Source organism: Cupressus sempervirens, chromosome 11, assembly GCF_028749045.1.
Source record: "Cupressus sempervirens isolate cs-2001-9-10 chromosome 11, ASM2874904v1, whole genome shotgun sequence".
In the NCBI taxonomy this organism is placed as follows: domain Eukaryota; kingdom Viridiplantae; phylum Streptophyta; class Pinopsida; order Cupressales; family Cupressaceae; genus Cupressus; species Cupressus sempervirens.
This window is the reverse complement of record NC_143128.1, coordinates 8,251,220-8,277,278: the sequence shown is the minus strand read 5'-3', so window position 1 is coordinate 8,277,278 and position 26,059 is coordinate 8,251,220. Positions and strand designations below refer to the sequence as shown.

At 35.6% G+C, this 26,059-nt stretch overlaps 1 protein-coding gene across 1 annotated transcript in view; it reads right to left on the bottom strand.

Annotated features, from left to right (window-relative positions):
• The window catches only part of LOC149527961 (uncharacterized), a 118,013-nt gene extending 92,264 nt beyond the window's left edge, over positions 1-25,749 (bottom strand). Inside the window, exon 1 of the mRNA XM_089810518.1 lies at positions 25,129-25,749. Within this exon, the coding sequence (XP_089666644.1) occupies positions 25,129-25,519 (391 nt within the window). The 5' untranslated portion in view covers positions 25,520-25,749. The remainder of the gene's footprint in view (positions 1-25,128) is intronic.
• Positions 25,750-26,059: the final 310 nt, after the last annotated feature.

Sequence of the window (26,059 nt, the reverse complement as noted above, 5' to 3'; positions counted from 1 at the left end):
GGCGTGCTTGTCAGTTGGAATGAAGGGAGCTCCCAACTGATGTGTGGGATCTATGACTATGCTGACTTCCTGCGACTGAAACTGATATGTTCTGCCCATGTCTCTCATGAGTGCTTCCCTATCTATCCAACTCCATATGTTCCAAGGTACCCTATAAACTTTCCAAGGTCTGAACTATCTTAGGCTATGCAATGATGAGAGTTCGCATCATCTCCCTCTCTTCCTCCTTTGTTTGGTTCTATCTGGCACCTCTCTATTCATTTGCCATAATAGTTTCTTGTTCAATTCCAAACCCTTGCTCGATCTCGAATTGAGCTCTACTGCGTGTGTAAAATTTGTTTATCTCAGCTCTATTCGGATGCATAGAAGTGTCAATAAAATTCACAAGCTGGCAAGATCAAAGCTCTAATACCACTGAAAGATCCCCAATCCCGGTGACCTTGGAAATTCCTATTTGTTTCAAAATTCAAGACTTCGACCAGAATTTTGCAGCTCTAAATAGACTTTATAGAATTCTGATTTATTTTTGGTTTTTTTTAGTTTTCAAGTTTTTAGGTGTTTTTGAATATATATGCAAGTAAATGACAACTAACAAATAACTTCAAACTAAGAATGATGAGCAGCATTCATATATTGAAAACACTTAACAATCTGGAAAGGATTCAAATCGTACCAGGCATAATATTCAGATATTTACAGTCAAAGAAATAAATGTATCAAATAAATTTGATGTTGTCTACAATGAACCTAACGCCAGCTGTAGACGGGTTTTACAATCACAAAAGATGGAGAGCTTGCTGTCACAAATCCTTGCATGATCTCCAAACTGCAAAACATGTCTGCTAATAAGGAATGGCGCCTACAATACAAGCCCGAGCTGCCTCTGGAAGAAACACCCAAGCTGGAATAGGCTGGCTGCCTAGCTAAATGTGATGTTTCCTTCTAATAAATGGTGCTATGAAGAATGTCGATCCTTGCCATGGAGAATAGTACCTTCCAATTTCCAATTTCACTAGTTTCAAATGTCAAAAGATAATGAATTTCCCACCTCATCAAAGTCTTCAAATTGAATAATTGAAAAGGAATAATGATTCTAAATCATTTAAGCAAGCATAAACTCACAAGAGTTTCATTCCAAGCAGTGAAACATGGGGACGTGTCCTAGCCCATGGACCCCCGTGCTCCTAAGATGGGGACATCACAGGGATAGGGGGATGGGAATAGGGCATCCCCCCAACACCACCCCTTCACCACCGTTTTGCCCCCGAAACATCAAGACGACATTGTGTTTGTGAAACAACGTGGGGATACCCAAGTATCCCTCAACCGTCCCATGGATGTCTACATGTTTGTTGTAAACAGGTGGCATCTTAAGTGGATTTGCATGCAAAAACATTAAAAATGTTACATTTCCAATGGAGTTCAAACACATCAATTTTGGGAGAAAAATGTTTCAAAAATAAAGAATCCAAAGGCCTCACAAGAGGTAAAATGTGCTTGGCGACGTTCCTACCCCTTGACCCCACCCCATAGCATAGCAAGGAGTATGCAAATGTGATGACCCCTACCCAGAGGCTGTCAATAACCAAGGTTTGGCATTCACTACTATATAAGCAATTTAATAAATTTTGAGGAGTGACATATATCTTATAATGCTCTTAATAATTATAATGTTTTATCCTTGATTCCTTCCATCCATCCTATACCTATCCTAAGGAGAGCGTGGATTTACTTATTGTAGGGCACTTGACACTAGTATATCCTCTAGTTTTACTCTGTCTCTCTCGCACAACACCATCTATCAACTCCTAGGCGTATAGGAGAATAAGAGAATTGGCTAGAACAATCCTAATTCCTTTCCATTACAAGTCATACACAACAATATAAATAAATATAATTCTATTTAATACTTCTTTATATAAATTATACTCTATCTTCATACATTTATTTATGTCTATATTGACATCATAAATACAACCCAATATATGACCTTGCATAGGGTGTTTAATATCATCATATCCCTTTTAGCATATAATTCTACTTACATATGGATATCTTTCCATATATTAATATGGATTACAAATTGATATTATAACATGTAATATATGATATGCCATATTAACCACATATTGTGATCATGAGTCACGATATCCACAATGGCATGTTTCTATGAATATTCTCATTTTGACTATACGATCATGAGCCATTAATTTGGTCTTACCTTATCCACTCAGCAACCTGTTCGCTTGGTAATCTATTTCATGCACTTAACTAGTCGTTAGTGATGTTGTATTCTCCTTTCTTTTCCAATTGATCCAATTGGACAAATCTGCCAACTCTCACCAATCACACACCTATGTCAAGTTGTACTTGAGTCGGTGGAGGCTGCAAATATTGGTAAGTAATTTACGTTTTTCCTTCTTCCATGCCTGATGTGACATTGGCCCCCCCTTAAATAGAATAATGTAATCGTATGAAAAGTTGCACCCCATGCTTTCGTAACCCATGTGCACTACCGTGATTTGGTTTATAAATGCCTTTTTTGTTATTATTATTATAAAATTATATTTAATGGTAAATGATATTATAATTAGTGAATGATATTATTAGAACTATATTGTGGTAAATGATACTGTCAAATGTATTTAATACTTGATTGATTCTTATATTGACTTCGTTATATAGATCGTCATTTGGATTTATGATTTAACTACTAAGTAACATAGAGTCGACAATCAAAAATATCAAACTAATATAGAAACAATAATAACAATATCGAATTACTATTAATGTAATATGTCTTAGACATTTAGCTTTAATAATTTGTTATCTAATTTTATATATCTAAATTAACTAGTTATTTTGTTTATATATTAATTTGATCCATTAAAATATGGTTCAATGTCCCATTTCATGATTTAGAGAAGTAGAGTTAATTATATATGTGTTTGCATGTACATTAAGGTTGTTTGTGATAATATAGTTATTATTTATTATCTGTTATTTGGGCATGACAGCAGAACTCACAAAGGGCATTGCCCCTTGACCCCACTAGTGGCTGCCATCCCTAGACACCCACTTTTAAATTTAAACGAAAAAGAAGAAATTGATGTGTTTATACCAATGTTACGGGACTCGGACTCGCCTCTGACTCGGAAAGTCAAAATTCGACTCGGACTCGGACTCTGTGATCGGACTCGGCCAGGACTCGGCAAGGACTCGGAAAATCATACAAGTATAATAACGAACTTTTGAAGGAAAAAAATGAATTAACATAATATAAAGTTGAAGATTTAAGATTTAAGATTCAATCCTTAATAGATTCTTGACATGCCACATCATTTTCAGAATTCATATACATTGTAAAAAACATCTTCCGGAAATCTCTATCTTCTTAAAAAACAAAATTTTAAAAAAATTTAAATTTTTTTTTTTAAATTTATTAAAAAAAAAAAAAATCAGCGTCTTGGGCTCTGGACTCGCCTAGGACTCGCAGAGTCCTTAGACTCAGCGAGTCCATGTGGACTCTGCCAGGACTCGAGTCCAGAGGCAGATTGGCTCGGAAAAATGGACTCTGCCTCGGACTCGCAGAGTCCTAGCATGACTCGGCGAGTCCCATAACACTGGTTTATACCTACTTTATCGAGTTCTAGGGATGAGGAGGAATTTGCCTTGAGGGATGAATAGAGGCCTCCCTTCACTACATTTCAACATTTTGTACTTGTTTCAATATCATGCTATTCATTATAATCATCTTTATGAAGTTTTTTGATATGATGTATATCTTCAATTTGTCGATTCAATAATTTCATTTTTTGAATTGGAATTTTATTTAATATTCTAATGATATTCATTGTTCAAGTATTTAATATTTGCAATTTTATTTTTTATACACATTTTCATAGCAAGCATTTCACGAACTACATGTATAGTATATGGTATATACAGCACCACCTCCTCCCCACCTCCCACCGTCCCCAAACTTAGGCCCTTTGTTCCCCCATCCCGACATCCCATTCCCAAAGGGGCGATGGAACATTGAGTCTAAGGGCTGATAGCTCTTTCATTGTACCTAATACCACCATACATTATGTAAAGGCATCTCGAACACGATATCTGAAATAATTCATTTATAGAAGGTCTCAAATGTGCCTTCAAATCCTATACTAAAATAAAAATTCCTTATCCCTTATCCCATGAACCAAAGATCCTTGAGATGATCTTAACATTAAGGTCTACAAGATTGAAGGTCTACAAGGTTGAATGCTCTCGCAAGACCCCTTGTATTTGATGAGGTGGGCCACTCCACTAGGACTAGAATCAAGAAGCCTAGAGCAAACATTAAACATGACCACAGTTAGCAGTCTCAAAATGCATAATTTCATGATTCCTTTTTTTACTGCACAATGTTGATACTCCAATTGTGTGCCCCATTTTTGGTCTAAGTGAAACACTCAAAACCTTTGAAAAAATTTCAATTAGTGTCAATAATGACAAACAGATTAATCAAAGACTTGAAGATGGTGTAGACTAATGAGTTGACACATTTTCTTTGCAAATTCAAGTTGTAATTTGTTTGAATTTTTTAAAGAATTACTTTTGTCATTTTTATTTTATTGTTTCAATCATTTTTGTTTAGATTGGTTTTTACTACATGACATATTTGTCCATGTAGAATAACTTTCACTGCAAATACTACCTCTCCATAGTTTCTTACAATCAGATCATTAACATTTGATGTCTATTATATAGATATTATTTGATTCTTTAATGTATTATTAAGTTTTTTATCAGTACTAAGATATATTTCAAATCTATACTATCATGTAACAAATTTCTATTAGCATAAACACTAACATAATCTTATCCCAACAAAAGTTTTAAGAACTAAGTAGAGTCATAAGCGAAAAGATGAGCAGGGTAGGCAATACAAATTCTGGTGAAATAGGAGGGGAGAGAGCCAATATTGATGACAATGATCCAAGTAATTTTCCTTTGTTGCCTGATGGATCTTTTGTTTCAAGTTTTTGCAGGGGTTTCAGGCTTGCCCTTATGCTTGTGCTCGCCTCTGCCTCTTGGCTCTGTATGAGGGTTTTGCTTTCGTCAGGCCTAGGGCCATGTATAGGTTTCATCCCCCTATTATGCTTTTGTGGTAGAAGGTAGTTGTGGGCATTCTACTTCCACACTAGTGATTGTGTTGCTCTATTGCATTACTTTTGCTTATTGTTATCATTTGGGTGCAGCCTTCCTCAGTTGGACTTGACTAGACCCTTCCTATTGGAGGGATGTTCATCTTTCTCCTTTCCATGGATGTGCATTGAAGGACAGTTTTGTTGTTTTCACCTTCACCGTGAGGCACTAGCGTTATGGATTGGTTGCTTCTTGTTGGGGAGTGGTGGCAGATGTTCATCTTCCATAATATCAGGTGTTTTGCTCTGCTTGTCATGCTTTTGATCATTCCTACTTAGGTGCAGCCTTCCTCCATTGAATTTGGCGCTATCTGTAGGAGGGAAGTTTGTGTTTCTCCTCCCTAAGGAGGTGTGTTGAATGCTAATTTTGTTGTTGACTCCTACACTATGAGGAGCTTTGTTGTATGGATCAGTTGGACTAGGCTCAGTTGTTCCCTCATAATGCTTGTTGGCGACTCCTTTGAGGGAGAGTGGTTAAACCCCCGCTCTGTTTGGGGTTTTGGAGGTTTGGTCTCTTGCTTCAATCTCATGGTTTAAAAAAATTTGGGTCTCTGATTTGGGAACAAAAAAGTGCGGTGTATGGTTTGTTGAGCTGTGTGGTGCTCTCTTATGATGGGAGGTAGTTATGGTGGAAGGGACTAGGGGTGTCAAAAGCTTGTTGGATGCCTTGTTTTTGGTCTCTAGTTCTATGGAGATGTTGGGTGATCCAGATTATATAGAAGATCTAATCTTTTAAAAGTATTTTTCATTTTTTTTTTTTAGTTTTTCTATATCTTTTTGTTTGGCCTTTTCGGAGGTCTTCTGCTCAAAATTTCAAGCCGAAACTATAATCAGTCCCTAAAATTGGGCAGTTATAGGCTCACTGTTTTAGAGACCGATTACAATAGGCTCACTGTTTTAGGGACTGAACTAGGTTTTTAGATCTTTCCAATGGTGTAAGCGGTTTCGAATTCCGAGCTACAGGTCAAAAGTTATGACCCTGACAAGTTGAAGTAATTAGACACCTAGTTTTGAATAGTTTAGTTTAATTTGTTGTTTTTTTAATTTTAGCCAAATAAACATTTCGAATTTGTGGTTATGGTGGCTGTTGATATTCCATCATTGCATTAATTCTTTCAATCTCAATGAATAAGATGGCTTTTGGTTTGCATACAACTCTTTCAAGTTTTTGCAAGAATCTCCAGAATTTGACCATTGATATCGAAGGTAAACAATTCACCAAATATCGTGTTTGCAGCCCACTTCATCAATCCAGATCAGTGGTATCAGAGCGAGAATGCTCCTGTATGCCAACTAATACAAGAACCTCGTATCAAAGACTAGGATTGGCTACAAGAAATCCGTCGGAATACCTTCCTCTGCAACGCACAAAACCAAAGATGTCAGATACTTCAGCAAACTCTGTGAAGAAGATGGTGGAAGAGGCTTTGGCCAGGCAGCGAGAAGATATGATGAGTAAGTTTTCAGAAATTTTGAAAACCCAACAAGTGCCGAATTCAGTAGCACCATTTCATGGGAACACCCCTTTTAAGTACAGGTTAACTTTGATATCCCAAATTTTGAAGGAAAAGTCGATGCTGATGCTGTTGATAATTGGTTATCCAAGTTAGAACGATATTTCTCTGTAAATAATTTTTCTGATGTGGAAAAAATAGCGTTTGCCCTCTTGAAAGTTGAAATTCATGTCAAAATAGCATGGGAAACCAGAGTATTGAATAAAGAAAATGTGGCAGGAGAAGAGTTGGAAATACTATCTGATAACAAACCCACTTGGGGGGAATTTTTGGAATACATAAAAGAAGCATACTTGCCTGAAGATGTATATGAACAGAAATATATAGAATGGCAGTTGCTTTGACAAAAGAGGGACCAATCTGTGCAAGATTACACCAATACATTCCATGCACTCTCTGCAAAACTTGGTATAGAAGATTCAGAGAAACATCAAATTTTGAAATATCGTAGTGGGCTTCGTAGATACATTCAAACTGAAATGGAATTCTTGAATACAGAAACTACATTGGCAACTGCTTACAAAGATGCTACAAATTGAGTTAAAACAAAAAGGAAAAAGGGATTACTTTTCAAATAATAAGCCAAGTGGTGAAGGCAATAATAAATTCGGGGAAAACCAGTGGGGAAGGACCCTCCCTCAAATCCACCCAAGAATATGTGGTGGGCTACCAAAAAGACACAAACAGATACGGGCATGTGGTGTGAGATACATAGGAATCCAACTCATAACACAAAGAATTGTTGAAGATTTAAGAATTTGATGACAGAAATACAAAGAGAGGAAGTTGAGCCTGAATCCACACCAATGGAAACTCCTAAAAATGAGATAGTAATAGAAGCAGACCCATATGCCATTGTTGCAACAGTGAAAGTAGTTCCACGAGAAGATGAGAAGAGATTGTTCCATTCACAGATGTGGGTTGATGGAAAGCCTCTACATTTTATTGTTGATAGTGAGAGCCAAAAGAGCTTAATTTCTATGGAGAAACCCAAGAGATTAAGTTTTAAAATGACAAGACAGCCACAACCGTACTCTATGGGATGCGTTAGTGAAGGAAAAGATATTCAAATAAACCAACAGTGTCGCCTATCATACTCAATCAAACCATTCAAGGATGAAATAATCTGTGATGTAGCAGCTTTAGATGTATGTGATGTTTGGATGGGACAACCATAAATGTATCAAAGGCATGGGGTGTATGAATCCAAACCACGCAGTGTCACAATAAAGCTTGGTGGAAAAAGATATCGAATACCAGAGGTATGCCCAACTCAAGCTACTTCTTTAATTACTGCTAAACAATGTAAACATTTAATTGCTCAAACCAAAACTTTTGTACTCCTCATGATTCGTTCTACGAAAACAAAGTCAGTTGTCCTTAACACACATACTAAGGTGGCGACCACATTAGACCAGAAAAAGGAGATGGATAAACTCTTAGAAGAATACCATAGTGTGTTTAAATCACCAGCAGGGATCCCAACACACTGCCAAGTCAAGCATTCTATTGATCTAATTCCAAGAACACCATTGCCTCGTGAATCAATATATAGGAGATCAGTTTTGGAAAATGATGAAATTAAGAGACAGATTCAGAAATTGATTGAAAAAGGACATATCAGGCCAAGCTCTTCACCTTGTGGCAGTCCTATAGTTGTGGCAAGAAAGAAAGATGGGACATGGAGACTTTGTATTGATTACAAGGCACTTAACAAAATTACTGTGAAAAACAAATATCCAATTCCTCGAATTGATGATCTTTTGGATCAAGGGGGCTAAGTTCTTTACAAAAATTGACTTGAAATCTAGATATCACCAAGTACCAATTGACCCAGCAGATGTATGGAAGACTGCATTCAAGTCCAAGGAAGGTTTGTTTGAATGGTTGGTTATGCCTTTTGGCCTGACAAATGCATCGGCCACATTCATGAGGTTAATGAATGATGTTCATAGACCCTTCATTGATTCTTTTGTAGTTGTCTATTTGGATGATATCCTCATATTTAGTAAAACTTGGTTTGAACACTTGCAACCTATTGAACAAGTACTCTTGAGTTTGCAGAAACATAAACTCTATGCCAACATAGACATGTGCTATTTTGGTATGCGAAGCATCCAGTACTTAGGGTACATCACTGATCGTGAGGGTGTTCATGTGGACCCTACAAAGATACAAATAATCAAAGATTAGCCACCTCCTCAGAATTTCACAGAACTTCACAGTTTCTTGGGTCTAGCCAACTTTTATCGCAGATTTGTATTTGGTTTTTCACATTTAGCATGGCCTCTTAATCAGTCACTCAAAGGTGGAACGCAAGCAAAATTTCAGTGGACAGAAGAAAAACAAAAAGCATTTGACGATTTAAAACTCAGACCATGTTCAACTCCAGTTTTGGTTCTTCCAGATTTGCAACAGTCATTTGAAATAGAAGCAGATGCATCAGATTACACTCTTGGTGTTGTAATCATGCAACACGGGCATCCCGTTGCATATCATAGTGAGACATTTTCTGAAATAGTTCGCAGGTACTGATGGAGCTTAAAATTATGATCTCCATTTTTCGATCTTAAGAATGAACAAATATAAATCTGGAAAGGAAAGGTTTTGGATGTCTATGTATATTTGAATAGACTTGGCCTATCCATAGGAGCCAAACTGCAAAAGACTATTTGGTCCAGAGAAGAATATAATGATGTTCACTATAACATTAATTGTACAGATGTAATTATGAATCTTCTTACAGCAAAGTGTACAGAATAAGGCATCAACTCGGAGGAGGAGTTGGCACTAGTACACGGAGTAAAGCCTGGCCATTCTAAGTGATCCTGAATGATATATTGTGACAATTACTAAATCTGGATTTGTCTGGAATGAGAATATATTGGAAGATTGCAAGATAATCTGATTTCATGTAATTGGCAAAGGTGTATGTGTATTGCACTGAGATCTGACAAACAAATATGTTGTTACTAGTAAATTTTGTTTTAGACGTATCCCGTTCAGATGGACATAAGTGATTATTGCAGAGACGGTATTCCAAATTCTCGGTGAGTGTGCTACAGATATCAGTTTATTACATAGTAATAAGAGAGAAGTATCCACACCCAACAAATATATCAGTGTATGCATTGAAGATGATTGTATAAAAAAACAATTAAAAACCAATTCATATGAGTTGATATATACAGCCATGTATATGTATCTAGTGACTAAATAGGAGACTATATCACATATGAAGAATCATTCATACGAAATAGACAGGTAGCAGTATTTAAGGAACAAAGAAATGCCAAAGGGCTCTGATAATCAGCATCAGGGTGCAGGGACAACTTGCTTGATTGATTCAGAAAACTCACCCATGAGTGGTATCACCGAAATCCTCTGGATGGAAATCTGAAAGAACTTGTTGCTTGCCTGGTGAAAAGGAAGCCGATTTCCCGAGATGGTATTGGGCATCAAGAATTTAAAAATGGACTCCATATGATCAAACGTTTGGATTGGTCTCCTCATCACAGTAGAAATGTTTACATCATGCAAAGTCGGCAAAGGAATAAATGAGTAATTTACTGCAGCATATTTGCTCTCCATGGCGTTGGCGATTTCCACAAGCCCTTTCGGTGGTATTTCCCATCAGTTTTACTTATGGTGCTCTATATGTTTGTGGCAGGTGTTCGAACGAATGTAAAACCAATGCGGAAGGAAAGGGTCGAATGTCCAAGTTTCTACAGGTTTCACCATGCCAAGGAAATAATTTGCCTCAGAAAAAAGAAATTATTTCCTCCCACTATAGTCTTGGCCGGAAATCTCACAACAAATTTGTGCATCAAGAGTTTAATAATTCGGACAATTAAACTATATGAAACAATTGATTAATCTTCTTAAGAGCCGCAAAAGATACAAGGCATTTGAAAAGTTTTAAAAGTAATTTGTTAAATGCTCGAAGAGGTGCACGGTTTGGAAAGGTAACCGATACCTTTTGTTCATCTATAAATATATGTAATGGAAAGTCGAACAATCTACCATTCAATATACTTTCAAAAATACCTCTTGACATTCCTGAAGCATATACTATTAAATTTCTCTTCTGAAAGGATTGAATTTGAACAAAACTCCTGGATAGTGAGATTATTGGGGCATACAATTCAAATACTGTAAGAAATTTTGTTGATTGCAGCATCAACATGTGGGTGTCTTTAGCACAAAAAAATTTTACAGTATAATCAATGAGATTTCTATTTGCTTTTGAGTTAAATATTATATAGTTCATCCTTCGTGATCATTTTTCATTCTTTATTTATTTTCAATTTATTAGGATAAGTAAATCAAATTATTCGCTGCTATTTAAATTTGATCACTACAAATACAGTGAAATATTATTGTTTTCTTTATTCGTATCTATTTTATCCATATAAGGGTTAAAACATTATAGACTAGTTTAAATATGCATAAAACGAAATAATTTGATGCATCCTGATAATTGAAATGTTGATAGATCAAATATTTGTAATATCACAAAGTTGTATGTGAAAACATATAGTATTGACTCTGATTGCCCATTTAAATTTTGGCACTGATCCTTAACTCGCTCATTTTTCTCTATCTATTTGTTGGCAATATTCGGATCTTTTCGGTTAAGGGTTTAATATTTATTTGTTTTTAGTAATTCATTTTTAATTTTATTACAGCGTTCTCAAACCTATTAAAACAATCATAAATTGAAGAATAATATTCACCATTTGCAATCCAGAAGCTTTCCTTAAAATCTTGCCACTTAAGGAAACTGTCTTTGCATTATATCTATTTGCTATAAAACATATTGGATCCAAGTTTTGTTGTCCGGGATTAGGTGTACAGGCCTTGGTTTTGCAAAGCCAAAAGCGCAAACGATCTAAATCGAATTGATTGATCCTATCAAGTTGACCAAAACCAATTAGACATCCTAGCATTGAGCAGGCAAGGCTCGTAAGTTTCTAATCAACGGTTTTGATAACCAACAAGTACCCCACCTATGATAAGGAGTTGTATGCCATTGTTTGGGCCTATAAACAGTGGAAGCACTATATTTTGCGAAAAGAAACGGTGATACATACAGATCATAAACCTCTGCATTTCTTACAAACACAAGGGAAGTTGCAGATTGGCATCAGCGGTGGTCAGCTTATTTGCAACAATTTCACCTCAATATTTGTCATAAAAAGAGCAGCACTAATAAGGTAGTAGATTGTTTGAGTAGGCCCCCAATCATCGGTTTGACAATGGTGTTGGATTCATGTGGCCACCAAACAAAAACTTGGGCTCAACTATATGGGATCTTGATTTTTGTAACATTTACAATGCAGAGTTAGAAGGGAAGAATGTTCCTAATTTTATATACAGGATGGGTTACTTTGTTATATTGGGCACGTATGTGTCCCCAGTGAAGAAAGAAAGAAACTGATATGGGAAGCACACTATAGCTGGGTGGCAGGACATTTTGGTATTGGTAAGACTACTGCAATTCTTCAAAAGTATTTCTATTGGCCAAAAATGAAACATGATATCATTTCATATATAAAATCTTGTGTTGCTTGTGCAATTGCAAAGCCTGCAAATTGTAAACTGGGCCTCTATCTACCATTACCTATTCCTGAGAAACCATGGCATTCTGTTTCAACGGACTTTATGTCTGGGCTTCCAAGTAGCAGAAGGGGAAATGACTGTATATATGTGGTAGTAGATAGATTTTCCAAGATGGCTATCATGATGACTTGTAAAAAAGTGATTTCAGCAGAGGAGACCGCTAAGCTATTTTTTGAACATGTTTGGGTTCATTTTGGGTTGACAAAAAGCATTATTTCAGACAGAGATAGCAGGTTCCTCAGCAATTTTTGGTCTTCATTATGGACTAGAATGGACACCAAGTTGACAAAGTCTACAGCATTCCATCCTCAAACAGATGGCCAAACAGAGGTAGTCAATAGAATTATTATCCACATTCTTCGAATGTACCACTACAAACATCCACATACATGAGATGAGAACTTGCCTTATGTCCACTATAGCTACAACAGTGCACTCCACACTACTATAGGACATAGTCCATTTGAGGTTTGTCTTCGGTATCAACCATTGGCACCCATAGATGTAGCACTACCCATCTTGCAATCTAGTCAACCACTCAAAACTGAAAAGGAGGCAGTCAAAGCAGACAAATTTATTGAGAAGATCAAACAGTTACAACAACAAGTTCATGATATTTTAGAACAGAGCAACAAGAAGTATAAGGAAAGACGTGATCAACATAGAACTCCCCATCATTTCAAGGTTGGTGACAAGGTATGGCTACATCTTCAGAAAGAGGGCTCCAAGGACCCTATCAAAAGCTTCGTCCTATTCGGTATTCGGTATGGGCCATATACCATTAAGAAACAAGTTGGTGAGAATGCTTTTGAACTTAATCTGCCACAGTTTTTGGGAATACATCCAATTTTTAATGTGGAACTGTTGCGACCCTATTTTCCTCCATTATTGGACATCTCTCAAGCTGCTGAACATATTCATGCTATTGAATTGAATCCATCCACTGCTATGCCATTAAAATGTGATCATGTCACTAAAGTCATGCTGAAATATTTGAGAAATCAGAAAATTTCGCTATATAAGGTGGTTTGAGTTGGTCGATTCTCTCATCAAGGCAACTGGTTAACCAAGGAACAGGTTGCAACACAATTCCCTCATTTACTGCAGAAGATTGATGCAATGGGGCCCATTGCCTCTTAAGGGGGGAGGAATGATCCAGATTATATAGAAGATCTAATCTTTTTGAAAGTATTTTTCATATTCTTTTTATAGTTTTTCTATATCTTTTTGTTTGGCCTTTTCAGAGGTCTTATGCTCAAAATTTCAAGCCGAAATTGTAATCGGTCCCTAAAACTGGGCAGCCCTACACCTACTGTTTTAGGGACTAAACTAGGTTTTTAGTTCTTTCCAACGGCATAAGCGGTTTCGAATTCCAAGCTACGGGTCAAAAGTTATAACCCCGACAAGTTGGGGTAATTAGACACCTAGTTTTGAATAGTTTAGTTTAATTTGTTGTTTTTTTAATTTTAGCCACATAAACATTTCAAATTCATGGTTATGGTGGCTGTTGATATTCCATCATTGTATATATTCTTTCAATCTCAATGAATAAGATGACTTTTGGTTTACATACAAGTCTTTCGAGTTTTTGCAAGAATCTCCTGAATTTGAAAATTGCTATCGCAAGTAAACAATTCACCAAATATTGTGTTTGCAGCCCACTTCATCAATTTAGATCATTGGGACAGACGGTAAATGGGGCCTTGTCCCCATTTATTGATGATGTAAAGCTTATGGGTATTGCTTTGTAGCTTTGGCCTCCTAGCATTTTAATAGGTACGATTCTCTCTACCTATTGTTGGTGGAAGAGATGGTTTTATTTGGTGAAGAGAATTGTTAATTTGTGGCAGTGGTTTGTGGATCGTTGGGGGGTTACTGTTTGTGACACACATTTATGTGATGATTCTATAAGCCCCACGGCTTTGTCTTTGGATGAGAATGTGGAAAGAAAGATGGATTATGGGTATCCCAAGTGTAATTGAAGCTCTGCTTGTGATCCCTGGTATTTTGGAGGTGTTTTGACAGCTGGAAGGTGGGATCACTCTACGATTTGTTGATGATGTTGACTTGGGATGTTACTAGAGGTCGGCCTCTATGTTGGATGCAGTTGGATTTGCCTCGATTGGAACAAAGAACTAATGGCTCTTCAGTGTTCTGGAGAATGAGTAAGGGTTATACTTGGTGAGCTATGTGGCTCTACTTAAAGATGAGGAAGTAGAGATGGAGGAAGGGAATCCCTCTTTGTGATTTCTGATGTGGAGAAAGAGTTGAGGCAGCCAGCAAATGGGTTCATTCTCCTATTAATGATGATGACGATATGGTTTTTTGCTCTCTTCGTTGGGTGTGAACATGGTGGTTTGCGTTGATGTTATGGGGACTCAAGGTGCAGTGGGTCGTGCCCTTGTTGAAGAGAATGTGATGCTTCAGAGATCACTGAGGTTGAAAGTTGGTGCTTACCATGCTAGCTATCAGGAAGGGGGCGGCTCTTCAACACTAAGAATTGGTTTAAATGACAAGCTACTTGTAGCCTAAGTTTGTTTTCGGCTTTTATTGTGATGGAAGTGACTTTCACCTTCAATGTTCTTTTTTTTTTTGGTTTGGATTGTCCCTATTGTTAGGTTTGGGCTGCTAATAGTTTTCAAGGGCTTGCTTTGGTTGAAGTTTGTAAAAGTTTGGGGGCTATTCCTAACCCTATGGATGAGGGAAGTGTGCTGTTTACCAAGATGTGGGATTGGTATTTGTGATTTGCTTTTTCTTTCACAGTTCCTATGGAGGTGAAAGAATTTCAAATAGAGGTGGAGACTTTCTTCGTAAAAACAAAGGTTTGTAACACTATGTGAGATCCCCTCTATGAGTGTTTGGATGAAAGGTGGTTTAATGGTATGCTCCTTGTTTTCTCAGTCCATTTCTTCATTGCTCGTATAGAAGTGGGCTCCTTTGTTATTGAGGTGGAAAGGGGTTTTGCAGTTGGGTGCGAATCTGCAACTAGGCTAATGTTGTTTATCACAGAATGGTCTTGGACAACTTTGTGCATCCCAAGAGGAAGGTTTGGGGAACCTTTCCTTGTCCCTTTATTGGATTGCTACAATAGGTGGGTTGTTGGCTGAGAATTCTCGGGGGTCTTTCTTGGCCTATGTGTTGTGTTACATCTCAATTTTTGACCTAATTTAAAATATAGCCATTTAGGTTCACATGAAGTCAGTTGACAGTTAAATTTATTATAATCCTGCAAAAATGGAAAGATGGTTAGTCGTTATAATTATTTCTCACGAATTCATGAAATTGAATGGGTGATTAGTTGTTATGACTATTTATAACTTGTTATGATAATATGATTTAATTACAAAGAATTTCCTTGCAGGAAACACGTCGAAGGGGTGGAAGCATTGTCAGAAAAGGATTAGCCATAGGAGCATCACCATCACTAGGCAAATGGGTTGAGGACCTAGCGACTTGAAACAAGATACATCTATGGGACCCGCATGAGCTATCTAAATAAATAATTTGAGAAACATAAATAGTTAAAATGTAAAACGTACCTCAAAGGATTTTTAATGATCTTTCACCATATTATTATAATAGATATATCTATATACATACATATAGATATAAAAATGAAATGGCATCATTTTATTATAATAATTTAATAAAGTGATGTCACCCTATTAATATATTTACATGTACATATATAATATAAAATTATAATAACATTCGAATTATAATAATATTCAAATTATAATCCTTCCAACTTTATCTTCCAACCTTTTAATCTTTTTTCTCTTCTTTGTTTCTAATCGATTTAATACTTGGAATTTTGAATCGGCTATAATCTTTTGAAACTGACGGAAGCCAAGGAGTCTTGATTGCTCTGCATATATGGAAGCCGTGAGGGAGAGACGAGAGGACCTTTCCTTGGTACCCAAACTTCACCCTACCTTGCTACATTCCAGATTTTCCCTTGTTTCATTAACCAATTCGACCTTGCATTGTTACGTTTACATCTTGCCATTGATACAGCTGCAAACTGCCATTGAAGCGTTTGCAAATGCCCTTGATACGTCTACAATTTTCCATTAATACATTTGCAATTTCCAACCTTGTTCAAATTGTGTGTTTTCAACTCAGCTGAGCAAGTATTTTCCTGCTAGGATACAGAGGTCAAGCACTCAAGAAATCAAGAGGGAGCCGATCAGATTGTGAGTTCCCCAAAGGATACATATCAGGTCATGAGTTTCCTTTCTATATTTTTTAATGCATATTCTCCTGTAGTAGGCTAAGCTTAGGAGTCTCCTTCTTTAAGACTGTGATTATATTATGCAATTTGCTGACTGTACTCTGAGAATTATAATGAGCTTTTCTTTTTATCTTTCATTGTATCTAGTCGGATAGTATCTCTTATAGGAGAGTTTTCCAATGCAATAAAACCTGAAATAAAAGGTACAATAACATCGAATTTCATAGCAATAAACTATAGTATTTATCATGATGATAACTTGTTGATATCTTGTTTGATATTACAAAATTGATTCTCTTTTAAGTAGATTTATTCATGGCAAACGAAAGCTAAGTAACCATAAAATGAATCCATAAATCATTATGCCAAAGGAGATTAAAATTAAACCATAAATTATGCAATCTTTAAGAATGTCTTTTTCAAATCACAGATTGTGATAAGCTGGAAAATATATATATATATTTTATAATTTAGTTAAGAATCAACAAACAGAGCCAACTGCTCTGAGATCCGAGCACCTAGGATTCACCGGCAAGGGTGAAGAGGTAAGATGGAGTCTACAATGACTTAGAAAATAAAAGTCAAACATTATACATTAAATCTAGAATAATATCATTAAATAGCTCATGCATGATCTTATTATTGTAATCTCCTGCTGTCAAGTCAAGTGGTGTGGTTAGATACCATGATGCTCAGTGGATGACAAGATGATCCCTGTCTATTTCGGGTAGGGAGGGTCTTTCTCCTTAGAGATTGTGTGGGGATAAGTTATGATTCAAGATTTTGGGTGGTTAAGCCCCTAACAATGTTTCACCTCTCCCAAAGTTGTTGAATGTACCACATACAAAGATAAGCTATACACTCAATTGTTTGTCGAAACAGGTATTTTACTTTTATGAAGTATATGCAAGATTAAGGTAAGATTAATTGAGTTTTATCATCATTACAATTATTTTACATTTAGTTGCAAGAAATAGATTTATCTGATGGATTGCTATATCAATCTTTCATTTATATGAATAATAAATATGAACATATCTTCTAATCTTGAGTTATTGCCACAATTAAGCAATCAGGAGGAAAGGAATGATACAATGATATCTGGAGCCTTAAATGATACAGTGGTATCTAAAGCCCTAATTGATTCAGTGGTATCTAGAGCCTTAATTGATTCAATGGTATCTGATGCCCTAAATGATCCGATGGTAATTGAAGCCCTAAGTGATACAATGGTATCTGAAGCCCTAAATGTTCCAATGGTTATCAATGCTCTAATTGATACAGTGGTATGTGATGCCCTAATTTTATATAGTGGTATTTAATGATAATTGTCATTTGATTTTGATATAGCAGTATTGGATGGTAGTTGTTCTTTGATATTGTTATAGTGGTATTTGTGGACTAACCTGGGTAGTTGCAGAAACATCCCTACAATGATTTCTTGTTTGAAATTTCATGATATGTGGATTTTAATTCCTATAGTAAATTCATTGATGGTGTTTTAAGTTCTTAGTTAAGAAATTTTGTTTAACTAATTTTAACCGTCAATCTCTTTCATATGAACAAAACTGATTTAACGGTCTTTCTATGAAAATAAAGTAATAACTGTAATTCTTTGAGTATGTTAGTCGTTAATCAAGGCTCGGGAAATCTGGTTGTTACATGTTGTATATAGCCTTTGGTGGCCTTTTGTTCTCCAAGCAGTATTTCTAAAGATGTTTTTTGCTGACTGTGTATCATTAGAGACCTTATGTTGTAAAAATCTGCAATTGGTGTTGCAGATTTCTTAACAGCTCTCTGGTTGTGGCTTTGTAAGGACCAGCCCCCTCATTAGGGTGCTGAACTAATCAGAAACAAGTTTCTATTAGCATATATATCTAAATTATTTTTTCTCTTTTTTCATTGAATCAAGGACAACCATGTGGAACACAATGTATTTTTTGCAAAAAAATTAGTAATTATTATTATTTTACCTACTTAAATATCTAACATTAAAAATATATATTATACATTTATAATGTTCAATGAGTTAACACTCAGAGCCACAACATAGTTCCAAGAGTATTTCCAAATGACTTCATTTGATCACTAAAAGGTGAATCAATATTATTTACTTGTCCTTCTTCGACTAATATCTATGTATAGATAATGATCAATCTTGTAATTCATTAGTTTAGATTCTTTTCAGTTTTAATTAAAATAGAATGTTTTTATTATTGTCTTCAGTAGTCGTTAGATTCTTTTAGAAACTCAATGCAATGTAATTGCTTATAAATTGTATTCTTACTTCAGTAAAAAATAGGTAATTACCATTATCGTATAACATCATATTTGAGCAAGAAGAATTTTTTCGGAAAAAAAATAGTTATTCTAAAATTTGTCAAAATATTTTATAAAAAACTTTCGAAGGTCCATGAATTTTTTGTTCTATTTTTTGAAAGGTTTTTTTCTCTGGGTGTATGAACAATCTCAATCTGGCTCTCTGTAAACACGTTGTTTCACATCTAGGGTCATTTGTGGAAACCTTGTCTGTTGCATGTCAGTTTTCCTTGTTACATCCCAATTGTTGACCTAATTTGAAATATAGCCATTGAGGTTCACATGAAGTCAGTTGGCAGTTTAATTTGTTATAATCTTGCAAAATGGTAAGATGATTAGTCGTTATAATTTCAAATGAAGATAACAAGTTAGTTGATCATTTATCACGAATTCATGGAATTGAGAAGCTGGTTAACCGTTATGATTATTTATGATTAAATAATTTATTATGGTAATATCATTTAATTATGGAGAATTTCCTTGTAGGAAACACGTTTAAGGGGTGGAAGCATTGTCAAAAAATAATTAGGCACAGGAGCATCACCGTCACTAGGCAGATGGGTTGAGAAACTAGTGACTTGAAACAAGAATACATCTGTGGGACCCACATAAGTTATTTAATTAATAAATTGAGAAATATAAAATAATTGAGTTAAAATATAAAACATACCTCGAAGGATTTTTTTATCTTTCATATATTATTTTAATAAATATTTATATACGTGCATATAAATATAAAAATGATTTGGCACCATTATATTTTAATAATTTAATAAAGTGATGTTTACATGTACATAGATAAATATAAGATTATAATAATATTCAAAATATAATAACATTTGAATTATAATCTTCCAACTCTATCCTTTCCATTTTAATATTCTTGCTTTTAATCGATTAACATTTGACATGTTAAATCGAATTTATGTTTGTATTCGAATGGTCATCTTGAAAACTGATGGAAACCGAGGAGTCTCGGCCAACCTTTTAAGGAACCATGAATCGATTTAGTTGGATCATTCCCTTCCTCCTTCCTTCCTTCCACTCCTTTCTTTTACGTTTTATATTAAGCCAGGCTTAGACGTTCTCAGCAGAACATCTTTTCCAGTTTTTCTCAGCACCAATTTCCTTATTTTCCTAGATACTACCGTCAACTGAAGTTTGGGAACCAGTGTCAATATAGGGGGTGAGCTAGTAGCCGTCAAGAGTTCCAGCCAGGAAAAGAGCCACATCTTAATCACAAGTTACATGTCTTATTTTATCATCTTCTTTTCCAAGTATAAGCCCGACTGTAATCGGCTACTCATTCCAAGGTTGAATGAAATACCATAGAAGTATTTGAAATTCATAATTTGATTTCACTAAGTATAATATCTGATTTCAGTCGATATTTAATGATAAGACTGAGAATAAAATAAATATGTTTTAAGTTCATAACTCCTATTCTGATTTGAGTATCCATCCATAGCCAGCTATGCAAGTAGACTGAGATCAATTTATGGTACCTTGTTGTTGATCCCCTGCATTACATAGAGATCATTGAAGATCTTCATTGAGTATCCTAGTGATTTATATCATTTATGAATACAAATGGTAGCTGTAGAAAACTTGATTGATTATGTGAACTGACATCAATGACCGTGCTATCATAATTTCCGAACATAATTCGAATACTTATAACACCGAGGAATTCACCAGCAAGATGCCATAGAAATGGTGAAGAGGTGTAAATAATATCAGAATGCTCATAGTCTCACAAACACCGAGGAATTCACCGGCAAGATGCTATAGAAAAGGTGAAGAGGTGTAAATAATAACAAGATGATCATAATCTTTCAGGCACCTAGGATTCACACGGCATAGAAGCCATGAAATGGTGAAGAGGTGGAATGAATCTACAAGAACGTAGAAGAGAAATCACATATGATTAAGTTAATTATCTAAACAATAAATTATGCAATCCTTAAGAATACCCTTTTCAAATCATAAATTGTGATAAGCTAGAACATATATGTTATTCATGAATTTGTTGGAAATCAATAGACAGAGCCAATTGCTCTGAGATCTGAACACCTAGGATTCACCGGCTGTATAGCCATGAAAAGGGTGAAAAGGTGAGATGGAGTCTACATTGACTTAGAAAATAAAAATCAGATATGATACATTAAATCTAGAATAATATCATTTAATAGCTCATGCATGATCCTGTTAATGTAATTCCTGTTGTCGAGAATAGTGATGTGGTTAGATACCAAGATACTCAGTAGATGACAGATGATCCAAGTCCAATTCCGGGTAGGGAGGGCCTTTCTCATTGGAGATTGTGTGGGGGGAATAAGTTAAGGTCCGAGATTGGGTGGTAAAGCCCCTGACAATGTTTCACCTCTCCTCAAATTACCGAACATACAACAGACAAAGATAGGCTATACATTCAATTGTTGTCAGAAACAAGTATTGTTACTTTTATGATTTATATGCAAGAAGGTAAGATTAATTGAGTTATTTCATCGTTACAATTATTTTACACCTAGATGCGAGAGATAGATTTATGGATTGTTTTTCATTCATATAAATATCGAATATGAGCATAGCTTCTAATCTTGAGTTATTGCCATAGAGAAGCAATTGAAAGGAAAAGAATGATACAGTGATATCTGAAAACCTAAATGATACTATGGTATCTAAAAACCTAAATGATACTGTGGTATCTGAAGCCCTCAATTGATTCAATGGTATCAGGAGCCCTAATTGATTCAATAGCATCTGAAGCCCTAATTGATACAGTGGTATCTGAAACCCTAAATGATCCAATGGTAATCGATGCCCTAATTGATACAGTGGTATAAGATGCTCTAATTTTATATAGTGGTATTTAATGATAGTCGTTATATGATTTTGTTATAGTGGTATTTGTTGACTAATCTGGGTGATTGCAGAAGCCTTCTTACAATGATTTATAGGTTCAAATTTCACGGTATGTGGATTTTAATTTCTATGTTAAATTCATTAATGATATTTTAAGTTCTTAATTAAGAAATTTTGTCTAACTGATTTTAACGGTATATCTCATTCATATGAACATGACTGATATAACTGTTTTCCTATGAAATGAAGTAATAACTGTATTTTCTTGAATATGTTAGTTGTTAATTTAGACTCAGGAAAATGGGATGTTACATTCCTAAGCTTGTTTTCAAGGATTTGTACACCTACGACAACCACATTTCTGATATTTTTGGCTCTCTTGAAGCCGCATCCAAGCATTAGCGGCTCGCATGACCATATCTCTGGTCATGTTTTCTCTGTTCGACAGCTCAGTACTGTTTATTTAATCTTGCACATGACTTCCGAATTTTTTTGCCATTACACTTTGAACTGTGTTTCTCTGCCTGTGGTCTTCTACCTTGTGCACGATTTCTTTAAGAATCATGGGTTTTTTGCTTGATGGTTTTTCATGTTCGCGTTGTAATCCATTTTTTTACCTCCTTTCTCATGAAGAAAATTGCAATTTTTTTCCTAAAGGTATGACTCAGCACTCAGCAAGGTTTTCTGTGGCTTTTCTGGTATTTCTCAAAGGATGTGAGAACTTCAGTGACCTATGCGAGTTCAGAAAATTCTATGGTTTTCCAACAAACTAGGGTTTACAAAATTTTGTCAATTGTCTACGAAATTCTGGGGTTTTCCAGACTTTCAGCATGTTATTTGACCTGTCTATAGCACCTAAGGATCTTTGCATTGAAACTTGTGCCTCACGTTCTATTGGATTTTGCAGAGTTTTGACCAGCAAAGTCCGTTGTTTCTTGTACCTTGGGAAGCATGTAACACGGCATTATTATCAAATATCATGCTTGAAAGTACTCAAAAGTTTAATGGGAAAAATTTAAATACTTAGAAGCAGTATATCGAGGAACAGTTAAGGAAGCATGTGAGGCAGTTTGGCTTCGAAGGATGCTTTCTAACATGCAAGACCTTCTCCCTTGTACACTAATAATCAAGGGGTGCTCAAACTTGCCAAGAATCCAGCCTTACATGAATGTACCAAGCATGTTTAGCTTCATTGTCATTTCATCTGCAAGCTAGTAGAAGATAGTTCAGTTCAGCTGCAGTATGTTGTAACATAGGATCAAACTACAGATATACTCACCAAGTCTCTGAGCCTAGATAAGTTTATCAAATTCAGGGGGCAACTCGGTGTCGTTGACAGACTGACCATTAAAGGAGGGTGTTAGAAAAATATCTATATATAATTAATGGTCAATAATGTAATTTATTAGCTTATATTCCTTTCGGTTTAGATAGAATAGAATGTTTCTATTCTTGTCTTCAGTAGTCATTAGTTTCTTTCAAAAAATTAATGCAATGTAATTGTCTATAAATTGTATTATTACCTCAGTAGTAAACAACCAATTACCATTGTCTCATTTGCATAGCAGTCCTTGTTCAGTAAGTGTGAAGGAGACTTCCCTAAGGCTGGGGTCCTATGGAGGGGTTTAAGCTTCTATTTTTAAGGTAGCAGGAGTCCCATGAAGAAGAAAACAAATTGCTACAGGATCATTTATAATATTCTCCCAGAAAATAGGGCCCCTACATTATAGGGCTGCTTATTTAAACAGAAAAATAATGGTGGGGCTAGAGTTAGCTCCACCAGCTTAGGAAAGTATTTCTAAAATTTAAACTCCTGCTCCAATAAAAATTTTGAAGGAAAATTCATAAGCCCCAAACTTCCTTCAATTTTGAGTTTAAATTTTTAAGCTGGGCTGCATTAGAAATTCATGGGGCCACCAGGTTTTAATTATTCCCTAAAAATGTTTGCAGAACCCACTCAAAAAATTTAGGAAGCCCCCCACCATGGGACCCCACCCTAAGGGTTTGATTTGCGCCTGCGGATTTTATCCAAGGGATGTTTGATCTAGTTCCCTTCAATCAAACCCCCTCAGATGTAATGTCGTTGGGCTTAAAACATTGAGTTTTCTTTAAAAAATACAATTTCAGGTAAAATTCAGGATGTCCAATAAGTAAAGTGCTCTATTGTGGGATCATCCAAAACACTTGGGATAAGTATATTGATAGATTGCCTTCCTTCATAGTGATCCCTGAGAAAGAATATGTATAGGGCAGTCATCTTCTTTAGAAGGAAATAAAAACAATTGATTGTATGCATGCTCAAGGAGTCCCGTCCGTAGCTTCAAGAAAGTTCTCACAGCATGGTAAGATAGTAACATGCACAAGATTTTTTATGACAAGTGAATCCAATTGATGGACTTCTAATCTATATATTCTACTAGTTTCCCTTCGTGTAAAAATAAATTATCAAAAGGAACAATACTGCCATGACAGTTAAAATAAAATCCCAACTCCACAAGGCCTTCAAGATGACAAATCTTGGACTAATCATGGTTTAAGAATACCCCTAATTGTTTCAAGAACTTAGCAGGAAGAGTTACAATTCATACTCGACTCTACATCAGTCAGGTGCCAAGCTTAAAAATCATTGCAACTCTCCTCCTAGGTTGGTGTTACAGTTTAAATCCAACTTGTTGGTAGTAGCATCCCTCTTACACATGTCAAGCATATTAGCGTTAAACAGCCTTGTTTCTCTGTGTATACTGAAACCCAAAAAGATTTAAAGGAAGTCCCAAAGAAATTTCGAGCACATCTTAGAGTCACTTAATATTTAGTTAAAAAGTATACCGTAGAGATCAACACAATTGGCAAAAGTTGCATAGTTCTGACAGGCTGGTGAATTTAGGTTTCATAAATCAACCTCTAGATTGGCTACCATCTCAGTTAAGGAATAAATATATTGCAAGTATGAAAAAAAGCATGCCATCATGGTATCTTCTCCTAAGCAGAGTGTCGGGGTGAGATAAACGTTGATCAATTGTCAGGAAGAAAAAACATCATGCTTATCAAAAAACAAATGAATTGTGTTAAACTCGGTTGGTAATTATCAGGGTTGGTAATTATCAGGGTTTCGTGGTAAAGACAAAAAATATTACATGTTTAAAATGTGCAGAACATTGAACATTGACTTAGGGAGTAAACTATCACATCCAATTAACATGTCTGTAAAATGCACAAACATGTTGAAAGTTAAATTAGTTAACATATCACATCCACTTGATAGGCACGATATACTCAAAAGATGAAACCAGGGGCAAGCACTGGATACACTATCGCTAAGAGATACCTACTTATCCAAATTAAACAAAAATATTTTCAAATTCATTCTGAAGAATATTTGGCCTACCTTCTGAAACCTCACCGCTCCATTCATCATTGTCGTCTCCGTCTTCTTCTTCTTTGTCAAGCAGTAACTCCTCTTTCGCCTCGTCTGACAGGCGGCTTGTTTTCTTTGCCGGGCGGCGCGTTGCATATGATCTCGCTGATACGTTTCTTAAGCTCGATAGCATCGAAAAGCATGTTGAGGCTTCATGTGAAGCGCCTGAAAATTGCGAAAAAACACTGGGCCGAAACAACAGAATATCCTTGCTATTGTTGATACACTCGTTTATGCCAGTTACTGCTGGATCTTCTTCAAATCTCCTGGAAAGAGAAAGAGTAATACATGGTTTTAATGGGGGTAGCTTCGTCCTTGGCAATAAGGCATAGCATTTTCTACCTAAAACAAGGCCTCTCATGCTGCTGCAAAAACAACTGAATCCCAACTGTATAACACTCGAGCCCTGCAGTTAATCCAAATGACTCTGTTCTTTTAGGTTTACTGAAACTAAGGAACTGTCAGGGAATGTTCTTTCTTTTACTTTGTCTTTGGCAATAATTTTAAATTTTGAGTCTCGTGAACATGGATATGCCATATCTTTTTAGTAGGTGGTTATATTTGTGAGGGTGAAATATGCAGATTTCTGCTCCTTTATTTTAGTTTGGTTTGGTTATTTATAACTTAGATAGTTTTTAATGTATGAATTTAAGGATGTTGTTGCAGAGGATTTGTATGAGAGGTAGTGGGATCTTTATAATTAAATCAAGTAAATTTTATTTATTAAAATATATAATTGATCAATACTTATTGTATATAAAGTTTTTATGTTCATTAGTTTTTTAATAAAAAATTTGTACCATTCATGATAAGATTACTGTTGCATTCATCTAGTGTTATAGAATAGTACTCGTATTGTAATGAATCAATTCAATATAATGATACAATTAAGAGATTGTAT